Here is an 11,498-nt window from a genome sequence, read left to right as displayed (position 1 = left end):
GTCGCTTTAGTCGTCGGGTGTAGAGCACATGGACGACGACATCACTGTAAGGGGGGGGGAGGGGGGCCTGGGGGTCGCGGTCCCTTGAGCCCTGCGAGCTCAGCATTGCTCCTGGAATTACAACCCGACCCAGTGAGGGGTCGGGCTGCATGACGTCACATGTTGTGGGGAAATATGAACCGAGCTTCATATCATCTGAAACAATTAAGTAATCCCGCCACGTCGACGTTTCCCATCACGGCGAGAAGCTTTTAATTGTGGAAATCCCCCGATTCCACATTTTTCAAACAGCTGTTACAATGAAACGACACTTTGACTTTGACCAGAGAGGATTGTGATTAGGTAGAAATCCTCAAACCTTAAAAACCGTGATCATTTTACTTCATCAGGCGCAGCGGTTTATTCTGAAATGAATCAAACCACAGACTGTGTGTTCCCGGGGTCCTGGAACCAGTTGCCCAAGTTTTTTTGTTGTTGTTGCAGTTATTAATAAATCTTCTAGTTGACGTGAATGTTGAGCTGAGTGCCTTTCACATGGAGGGCCTCGCTAACTAATACAAAGAGAAGGCCTTGGCTCAGTGTGCAAGGCGCTGGGCGTTACCCGCTTTGCTCGATGGCACTTTGATGCGCGGGCAGGAAGGGCCGGAGTTCGAACCACCAACCCTTGCGGTGCGTTGGACTAAATGTCCAATGTTTGATCTCACACACTCCGACGTTCTTTAACTGATTACTGCAATTTTTTCTAAAGGAACGTAGCGTCTTGGAATCAAACACTTTTTTCTTTTTTCATCATCTTTTTAAACTTTTCAATAGCATGTCAGAGCTGGTCTGGTATCACTTCAATCTCTGATAACAACATGTTCTATTCTGAGAATATTGGGAAGGGTTGACCTTGGAGGCTTGTGTGTGTCTGTGTGTGTGTGTGTGTGTGTGTGCGTCTATCCGGGCTCCCCGTGGTCCTTCTATTGGTCTTCTGAGTGGGTGGTCTGTTCCAGGAGAGGAGCACTCGAAACACTATACCTACATACACATACACACACAAACACACACACACACACACACAAGGGAAACTGGGAATCACACCAACACAGCGCAGCAGAGGGTGGAGCAGGCAGGAGCCTTCTTCCAGATGTGTGACATTAATTCAGTTGATCCAAAACATGAACCGGTAGCTCCCACTCACTCATGACCACTGTGTGTGTGTGTGTTTGTGGGAAACATTCTAACTTCTAATATCGTCACACAACACACCTGCAAGTACATGTTTTTCTGTATAATTCATCAGACATGAGAGAGAGCGAGAGAATTGAGATAAGAAAAGAAATGGACAAGAGAATAAAATCCCCTCTTGAGCTTAAGCTGGAGGACGAGGTGTGTATATCGTTTTAAAAAAGGTGGGTGGAGGGGTGGGTGAGGAGCGGAGCAGGTTATGAGAACACTCTCCACTCTGACCCGTGAAGCTGCGCCCCTGGACTTTTCATAGAATACTTTCCACCGGGGGGGGGGGGATGATACGGTGGACGGAAAGACAAAGAGAGAAAGAATGAAATTAAATCAGAGGAGCGGAGGAGGAGAGCGAGAGGAGATGTAGGAGGACGGAAGTGGTTGATTGGGTCCCTCCAGAGATTCTTTTGTTTGGACTGTTCTGCAATTCGCTTCTTTCACCCCCCCCCCCACCCTCCCCTCCCCTCCTCCCTCCCACACCGCCCCCTTTTTTGGACATCTGAGGTGGATTACAACAGAGACCCCGGGTCACATTTATGACTCAAATCAAGAACATATGGTGTGTGTGTGTGTGTGTGTGTGTGTGTGTGTGTGTGTGTCAATGCTGTGGGATTCCCCTCCGGTCCCCGAGTGGTGGTCAGATTTATTTTCTTGTCCATTGTCTCTTGCTGGGACATCAAAGAAGTCTTGTTGGTTGATCAGCGGGCCTGCTGCAGGTTACTTGCAGGTCCCAGACCAGAACCCCCCCCCCCCCGCCCTCCCTCTCCTCCACATCTTCCCTCCTTATCTACTTATACTACTAAAACTGGACTTTCGAGCCGGAAAATCCCAAATGCAATCAGCGCTTCAACAGAAAACCAGGTTTAGTTTTTTTTTTTTAAGATTAAAGTGTGGTTATGTCTCATTTAGGCATTTGGAGAAGCTGCTTTTTAATGGACCACAAACACCACACTGTGTACTCGCACAGCACGGCTCACTCTTAAAATAAAAAACGCCTTTAACACGAACCTCATGGGAAAAAAAAAAACTAAGACTACCACATATTTTGGTCGCTTACAACACATAAGCCCTGAAACGAAGGTGAAAAGATGAAATCTCCCCATTAACTTCAGCACAAGAGCACATCTGTAAAAGTGTCAGTTGACTTTATTGGGATCGGTTTCACTCAGTTGAAGAAAAAACAACTTTTGTCTTTGGAACGTTTAACTAGGAAGAAAACAAATCTACAAAAGAAGTTGTTGGAAGGACAATATATAAAACAATGGCATCAAAATGTCTTTAACAAGACAACATACCCAAAAAAAAGAAAAAAAAAGGCTCAAATATTTTTCGGATGCGGAGCATTTTTCTCGTTTTGCCCTTTTGTTTACAAAACAATAACAAAAGAGGAAGGGGGGGGGGGTATTTACAGTGCAAATATTTACATTAAGGCATTTTTGCTGGGGAGAACGACGGTTGTTCTAACACAACCCCCACGTCTACACAATCAAATAAATAGTCAGATTTACCATGATACATTACAGTGATATATTCTCTTTATGCTACCTGCAGTGAATGAACAAATACAGTTATATGTGGAGGCCAAACCAAACCATCAAAATGGACATTCAAATAGAGTCATAGATCTATATATATCTCTATCAAAAAGGACAATGTGGAATTTTTCTCAAGTCTGTCCAAAAACATGGCTCTGGTGCAGAGCTTTTGATTGACGCGGCTGTTCGTTGTGACGTGAGATCCGTTCCGATTTCAGGGCTGAATCTTAAACTCAAGTCTTGGCTCTTCAGTAGATTGAACACCCTCACTGTGCAACAGCTCAACATCAACACGGTCGTGTTTCCACGCAACTGCCAAGCAAATGTTTTTGCTTTTTTGGAAATTTTGCAAAACAGATATGCAAATGAGGTGCAGTTTAGGTCAACTGGTTTGGAGAGAATAAACAGCAGTAGTTGTGTACTCGCCTTAGGGCGTGGCTGTAAACCGTCACTTAACAGAGTAAAAGAAGTAAAATTTGCCATTTAGCTCCTACAAAAGGAAACATAGAGCAAAAAAGATACATTTTACTATTTTTAGACAATGCATACCTTTAACTAATACTCTTATGGATTACAGACTTATAACACCTTCTAATTCTTTCAAAATAAAAGATCCAAACTACTTTCTCCAGCTAAAGTCAAAAACTATGTTGTTTTGATTTTATTTGTTGTTGAGTGTCGAGTCTTTATTATTATTTCCCTACAGATTTTCCAATAATCAAAATATGACCAAAGAGGAAATGACTGAAATACGACGACGTTTCACATTATGTTCACTAAACACGCAAAGAACGTCGGATTTAGTCTCTTATCACGTACAAAGAAGACGCGTCAAACAAGGATCGTTTTGAGGAACACCCGTGTGGGCATGCTGTTTGAAGAAAGACTTGGAAAAATGTGTTCTTGTCCCTTCACGAAATGTACGTCCATGTTTGACTGACCGATTGAGCCAAATTGTAAGTTTAGATGTGTACAAAATCAGAGCGTGAAAGCCCCCAAAAGGAGTTCCACGTTACCCCAGGATGTCCGTCAAGTGGTCTGGCCTGTCCAATCACAATGAATGATGGGTAAACCTTGTCTTTTAAGAAATAAATTGAAAGATAATTTTCAATAGATTAGGAAATAAAAACAGCACCATGTGTGTTTTAAAAAAAGGACTAAATTGATCACAGCTCTGCTACCAATGAACTAAACCACATTAATCATAAAAGGAGGCACTTAATAAGGTGTTTGTGAGGAAGATGCTGCTTTGGTTAAAACATTTTTAACACAGTAAACATTTAAAAAATAAAAATAATAAAAGACTGGATGAGATGGATGTAAAGTAATTGAAGCACTATAATTGAAACGCAAGCATTTGCATCAAACACGGTCAATTCCGTTTGAACTGAATGAGTTCTGCGTGTCCACTGGTTCGCTTACACTTCGACGGTTGGAAATCCATCCAAAGACATCATGAATCATTCATCACATAATTGCTGCTCTTCTGCAGCCGTCCAACTTCCTCTGTTCCTCCAAAACTCAAATCTCTTCATCTCAAACCTTCCCCCCTCTTCCCCCCTCTCTCCCGGGTATAAATGCCTTCAATTTTTAATATCTGAACAGCAAGGGTTTGTGTGGCGTTCACAGGCAGTACGTCCAGTAGTGATAGTAGTGATCCAGTGGTGAGTAAGCAACATGGGCCAGAGACTTACATGAAGAATTCTAGTGCAAACCAAGGGATTTGGTTAAAGAAACAGAAAAAAAAAAAAAAAAACTGGATATTCCAGTTATATGAACAAACCGATGAGTAAACAAAAGATTTGGCTTGACTAGTTTTGCAAACAAAAAGCGTCTTCTTTATAAGAAGAATATAATTAAACAAAGCCAGTTCACGGGGTTTTGCAGATTTTCCCCCTCCGGTCACACAAGAGAGTCCAATTGCACTGGAGACACTTTTTCTAAGCTACCGTTTTCCTTTTTCTCCCTTCTATTCATCCAAAAGAAAATATATATCAAGTATAAATGGAAGTTAGGGTTGGGAGGGGGAGGGGGGGGACTTCATCTGCCCATTATCTTTCTACTATACAACCTCGGATTCGTCCCACTTTGGGTTAAGAGCGACGCGCTTGTCGGGCTATCGTACCGTTCCGGCACAGGATAGCAGCACCAGGAGCGGCTGTGGGAGATGGAGCGAGTGCTTTGTGTGTGTCTGTGTCTGTGTGTGTGCGTGTGTGTGTGTAAGTGTGCGTGCTAGTTCTGGTGTCTCTTCATGTGCAGGGCGAGGTGGTCGGACCGGGAGAAGGAGCGCGAGCAGACGGCGCACTGGAAGGGTTTGGCGCCCGTGTGCTTCCGGAAGTGACGCGTCAGCTCGTCCGAGCGAGCGAAGCGCCAGTCGCAGCTGTCCCACGTGCACCTGTACGGCTTCTCACCTGCGGGAGAGAGAGAGGGGGGGGGGAGGGAGGGGGGAGAGAGAGAGAGACGGTGGGGATTTAGTGAAACCGAGCCTACGGCAGCACTGAGATGTGTCAATCGATCCCCGCTGGCGCAGACGTTGCATGAGTCACGCGGTCGGGGTGGAGGTACCGGGGAAACAGGCTCGACGGAAAACACTTGGTTGTCCAAAAATCACACGCAGTCATGTGACTGTCAGACCAGCCGGCAACGCGGCGCGAGTTTCCCACGGCGGCGCTGGGAGTGTCGCCGGGCCGCTCTGTAGCTCTCTGATGTTCTAATAATGTGGACTTGTGTGACCGGACTACCTGTCCCAAACCCCCCCCCCCCTCCTCCCTCCACTCAGCATCACGTGGGTGAGCTCAAAAGGAACCCAATGCTGATCATTCGGGGGGGCATCGGTCCAGGTTTTGAGATATTTGCCACCGCCCCCAAAACAACAAAAGGCACTGTGACACTAAAACAATTAGACAACAGGAGCACATTGCACATCAGCTTTGTGTGTTTAGTTTGCTGGTATTTCGGGGTTTTTATGAAATATGGCCAGATAAATTGATCCTTCTTTTAATCCTCGTTTCATTACTCTTTTAGTCCGTTAGAATAGGTGAGATAAGCTCCAATAGAAGTCAAAGAGCACCTTACAATGGAGCCACGGCGCTTGTAAGCAAATTAGAAATTTGTGTTTTTTAGCTTATTTCTTCCTCCTTTTATCCATTAACTTATTTGATTAAAAACACGTTGGGATATGTGTGGACTATTTGTAAAAGAATTCAACAACTGCGTCATTCCAGAAACATGCTCCAAAACTCCAGATAGTCCACGTACCATTTTAAAAAAATGAAAGGAAAAAACAGTGAAAAGCTCTTTGAACCATGGACATAATTCAAATCATCTCTATTAAAAGGAAGCAGAAGCGATCATCTCAAAACCTGGACAAACTAGAACTGCCTGCTGGAGACCATTACAGGTAAGTAAAAACACATGCTTTCTCCTCATCTGTCTGAAGCCTTTAAACAAACACAGCAAGCAATGCAGCGTCGCTACGACAACGACTGTGATCCTGTTACGAAATGAACCACGACGTGGTTACAGCAACACAACCTGAAACTGAACACAACCACGAGACACAATGAAAAGGAAGGAAAATAGAGTGAAGGGAACTGAGAGTGATGTTCAGATTTTACGCTAGCGAAAACACGCGCGCACACACACACACACACACACACACACAATCAGGGTAATGGATGTTGATGGAGATTAGAGTGGGAACTCCCACAGGCACCCAAACGCATTAGGAATCATCTCATACAGATTACTGACAGGTGTGTGTGTGTGTGTGTGTGTGTGTGTGTGTGTGTGTGTGTGTGTGTGCGTTCAAGCAGCTGAATAAGAGAAGTACAACGAGTAACAGACAAAGATAGAAATGGGGAGGGGTTGAAGATGGGGGGGGGGATGGCACACAACAGAAGGACGACGACTAGATGATCAATGAGACCGAGGATGAGAAAGTGGCTGCTGCTGCATCCTGATTGTATGTATATATATATATACACATACACACACTTATTTTTTTTTTAATTTAAATGAGTCTGTTGTAGACCTAGGGGGGAGGGGGGGGGGGGGGACACTGCCTCTCCATGCGCCCTCGCCTCGCGGCCTGTGAAGTCCGCGATAAGCACAAACAGCCAGCAGCAGCACGAAAGACGCCACATCTAATTGGCGTGTCATGTTCCCAAAACTGAAATGCGAGGCACGCGAACCCACAACCGGTGTCCTGGGCTCACAGCTCGCGCTCGCTACAAAAAGGGAACGGACGGGTTTGCGTGCGTGTCGAGATGAGCGAGGAATGCGTAGATATCAACAGAAGCTTTGTTTTGTTAGCTGGAGAGGGAGGCGGGGGCCAACACCTAAGCGCTCGTTTGTTGACTTTGCTCATTAAAAAAAAAAAAAAAAAAACTAAATAGCTCAAATCGAAATGTGGTAAGAAAGAAAAAAGGAGGCCGGGAGGAAGTGAAGAAGAAGGGAGATCGGACGGCGATTAGAAGTGGAGCGATCGGGGAGAAGACGATATTGTTGTATCTGCACACACGGATGTCGCATGTATGTGTATTCATTCATAGTGCCGAAGCGCATGTAAGCTTTTAAAGAGCACGGATGTCCGAACACTACCGCCCGTCTACTGCTGACCACGTAGTCTGAGAGTCATCCGCTGGCAGAAGTGTGTCACTTCCACCTGCTTTGATGGAATAGTATATTGGGCAGAGGATGGGAATGGGGTAGGATACATTTACACGCACATGCCAGGAACACAACACTCTGCCCGGCAACACGGTGCCAGTGCAGATACCGAAATACCAGTCATGTGGGCAGCGTCTTCTTTTTTACATTTTTTTAATCATTATTATTATTGTTGATGAGTCCCAATTTGAGAAAAAAAAAGCTGCATTGATTGGAGGAACGTCTTACCCGTGTGAGTCCTGAGGTGGGCCTTCAGATGGGACGACTTGGTGTAGACTTTCTTGCAGCCTGAGGACAGAGATGGACACAAACAGAAGGCTCAATCCCAGTGCCCGTCGTTCACCCGTCACTCAAGCATTTTGACCAATAGTGCTCCACTGGTCACAATCACGCTCACTTTGTTTCACCCGCAGGCTCCTAAACGCACAGGAGACCCCGCAGCGTGACGTCAGAGTCCCGACTCCTTTAGCCCAGCGCCATTAAACCTCTTCCACGTTTACGTTGCACACCAACGCGTCTGAAAGGAATCCTGCAGGTTTCCTCAGACGGTGGGAGTTCATGTATTGTAAAGATTAAACAGAGAGCAGCAGTGTGACTAATATACCCGTCCGGGTGGGGATGCGATGGAATAGAAGTTAGGCATGCGCTAACACGCTGCAGGAGGCTTTGCTTAAGCCCATTTTACACGCCGCCACGGGCTTCTTGACATTACCCGCCCTACAAGTAGCTGCATATTGTACAAATGCAATCTGAGCTCAAACTGTATGCAAACTATGTGTTGGGAGGGGGAGGGGGGGGGAAAGAAGAAGAATGAGGAATGACTTTAGGGTAATGAACACAAGAGCTGGTTCATTCCACAAATGACACCAGCGATTACTTTGAAGCCACGGCAATAAGTGAGAGCGCTCGAGTCCTTTAAGGTGAGTTGGCAGATGCAAAGGAATTTTTAAATCCATTTGACTGCTTGAAAGGTTTATGGGAATGTCATTCAACACGAGAACATGTTGTCCCTCCGACTGTGAAAGTCATTCCACGCACAAAGCTGGTTTTGTGATGTCCACCTTCAAAAAAAAAAACAACCCAAACAACGCACGACGGGGACGAGAATCAGAGGGCGCGTTACAGTGTGTGGCGGGTCTCACCTGGGTAATCACAGTGGTGGATCCGTCGCTTCTCCAGGTCCGGGTTGTTCCTCCGGTTGTAGCGGGCGGGCGCGGTGGTCTGAGCCGGGCTCGGGGCGGCGGCGGCGGCGTTTGCCCCGGGCGCGACCTGGCCCGGGGCCGGCGTGGGACCTGCGGCGCGGGGCGGAGCCAAGCTGCCCGGTCCCGGGCCGGGTCCGGGTCCGAGTCCGGGGGTGCTACCCGACAGCTTGGAGGCGATGGTGGCCGCGTAGGAGGGCGGGGGCGACATGGTGTGCAGCAGCTCCTTCTGCCGGTCGGGGCTGCCCGGCTCCGAGCTCGGCGGAGAGGGCGGCAGGTAGGGCGCCTGCTGCTGGAGGAAATGGGGGTGCGCCTGAGCATGGGGTGGCGTGTACCCCCTGCCGCCGAGGCTGCAGTAGGCGGCGGCGGCGGCGGGCTTGGCGGCCTGCTCTTGCTGAGAAGACGCAGAAGAAGCCGCCGGCAAATTATGGAAAGGCGCGTGGATTGTGGGAGTGGAAGCGTGCTGCATCTGCTGCTGCTGCTGCTGCTGCTGATGATGATGATGATGGTGGTGGTGGTGATGGTGGTGCTGCTGCTGATGCTGCTGCTGATGCTGCTGCTGAGCATCCATGCCGTCGCCGTGGTGATGGTCCAAGCCGCAGTTCAGCAGCTGAAACAGCGAGCCGCTGTTGTTGTCGTGGTGGTGGTGGAGGGCGTGCTGCTCGAACTGCGACGGCATCTCCTGCTTGATGAACACCTCCGGCGCCGAGTCGTCGCAGCGGCTGCCCCCCGACTGGTTGAAGGCGCTGGTAAAGTCCGGCAGCCCCGTTAACGTCATGTTTATGGCGGAGGTCTCCATGGCGATATTGCCGGGCCCGTGCCCAGACGTGCCGCAGCTGCTGGCGGACGTGGCGCTGGGGCAGTGCAGCTGTACGTTGGGGGAGAAACACGGGGAGGCGGGCTCCGTTTTGATTTGGGGGAGGCCGGCGTGGTTCTGGTGCTGAGGGGGCCGCGCCTGCTGACACAAGCCCATCCTCAGGTAGGCCGCGTCGGGGAGGTAAAGATTCATGTTGAGGGTGTATGGAGCCCCGGTGTGGTCGCCTGTGAAGAATTGATCCATCGCAGACGGGCTGCCTCTGTGGGACTTCTGCTGGCTGTCTGCGAGAGGTGGAAGGGGGAGGGACTGAGGGGAGAGATACCTGTCCATCTCACACTTTACCTGTTGGTGACACAAAAAAAGTGTGGTTTAGAAACGTCAAAAGTCTGTCGGTAAACCAGTTCGTGGAAATGCATCCAGTCGGACTTGCTTCTCGTGAGCCGCAGTGAAACTATTCTGAGGTGTCCTTTTTTGAGAAGACAAAAGGTTTTATAGGACAAGTCACCGCTGAAACATTTATCAAGTAGTCATCAAATAGCCAGTTGCCACATTCCCCCTCCGGCTGCAAGGCTCAACTCAAAAACCTGCAGGCCGCGAGGGCCGGCAGTAGAGGATCAAAACCAATTTTTTTTTTTTTTTAAAACACACTTCTCACGCAACCCCGTTTAGGGAGACTCGCACACCAATAACACGGCAATTTAAAAAAAATTTTTTAAAAAAGGAGCCGCCGGTTGATCAAGCCTGGTATTATTACAGGTGAACAACCCCGTCATATCCACGCTCTGCGTGCTTTGTGCTCTCACTCCTGTGAATGTGCAGCCAGGTGGGCAATAAGTCAATAACAAGTGGAAGAAGCCGTGCAGCAGAGGATGGAACAGCAGCATGAAGGGGAATGGGGAAACACCCATGCCTCCCTGCCCGCTGCTGCAGCAGCAGCAGCAGCAGCAGCAGCGGCAGTCTGGGGATGGGCTGCTATTTCTAGGCTCCTGATCCTACCAGCTGTTATATGCAGCTCTCTCTCTCTCTCTCTCTCTCTCTCTCTCTGCTGTGCGCAAGTTTCCTTGCTAACTGGGGACAGAGTCGCCGGGAGCTTTTCTGTCCGAAGCTGGTGTCAGTTGTTGTCAGCGTGGTATGATGGTGACGGGAGGGGAGGGGAGGGGTGGGGGTGGTGGAGTAGCAGAGGGGGTAACAACTGGTGGCCAACTGGCTGGCACAGAAAACATGCGGTGAATGCATACGCGGGCGGAGCCGCTCGGCAGGTCGCTCGCTTATTAGCGCAATTCATGCAACAACAAAAAAAAAAAAAAAAAAAAAAAAAAAAAAAACAGCGACAACATCGCACACCGAGGCCCGCTGGGGATTCAGACATCAACAACAAAAACAACAACACAAATCCAGGGTCTACAACCTTTCCGCCACGCCCATTCAATGAAATGCTTCGCTGACGCGTGTAGTCGTTGTTGTTGTTTTTTTTTACCTGCGTGTAGTCATTTGGTCCGGACTTGTCCGTCTCGGTGATCTTGCAGTCCAAGCCGAACAACACCGAGTCCTCCAGGGAGAAAACGGCGGGCAGGGTCGCCTTGTGCAGCGGGTAGAAGGCATCCTCCTGCCCGCCGACGCCGCTCATCGCCAGTGTCGCGGCCATGGAGCTCCGACGCAGATGGACGCTCGTGCCGCTGCGCGAAAGCGAGGATGCTGACCGCGCGCCGGAGTAAGGAAAAAAAAATAATAAAAAAGACCGCGGGGAGGGGCAGCGGCGCGGGGCTGATGGGTGGGGGTGGGGGGGTGCCGGACGAGGTGTGTAGCGTGCGCGGCGGAGGTTGTTGATGCGTGTCCGTCAGGCTAGCATCTCCTTCCACTTGTTTCATCCCTCCACCCCGGCCCACGGTTTTCTATCTGCGCCGTAAGGGGCGGGGCGGCGCAGGGTAAATAGTGCACACGCACCGCCCTCCAGGACCTTTAATGAGGGAGGCTTTGATCGCTCCGCCGGCCACCGCCCTGCGCTTCATCTCAACGCATCATCACACACGGGGGGGGGGCGCGCGGAGCCAG

General features: G+C 49.0%; 1 protein-coding gene across 1 annotated transcript; it reads right to left on the bottom strand.

Annotated features, from left to right (window-relative positions):
* Positions 1-2,352: 2,352 nt before the first annotated feature.
* Positions 2,353-11,455, bottom strand: klf5a (Kruppel like factor 5a). The gene is made up of 4 exons (XM_037465060.2): positions 10,924-11,455; positions 8,573-9,788; positions 7,659-7,718; positions 2,353-5,170 (listed from the first exon to the last, which is right to left on the bottom strand). Exons 1-4 carry the CDS (start codon positions 11,089-11,091, stop codon positions 4,992-4,994), a joined length of 1,623 nt encoding a protein of 540 aa, XP_037320957.2. The 5' UTR covers positions 11,092-11,455; the 3' UTR covers positions 2,353-4,991.
* Between the last annotated feature and the right edge of the window lie 43 nt (positions 11,456-11,498).

Source organism: Pungitius pungitius, chromosome 13, assembly GCF_949316345.1.
Source record: "Pungitius pungitius chromosome 13, fPunPun2.1, whole genome shotgun sequence".
NCBI lineage: Eukaryota > Metazoa > Chordata > Actinopteri > Perciformes > Gasterosteidae > Pungitius > Pungitius pungitius.
This window is presented reverse-complemented; position numbering and strand designations above follow the sequence as displayed.

Coding starts and splice junctions, on each gene's coding strand:
- klf5a (XM_037465060.2), bottom strand. CDS start 11,091: ATGGCCGCGACACTGGCGATGAGCGGCGTCGGCGGGCAGGAGGATGCC. Junction 9,789..10,923: donor GACCAAATGACTACACGCAG/GTAAAAAAAAAC, acceptor TGTCACCAACAG/GTAAAGTGTGAGATGGACAG. Junction 7,719..8,572: donor CCACCACTGTGATTACCCAG/GTGAGACCCGCC, acceptor CTCTGTCCTCAG/GCTGCAAGAAAGTCTACACC.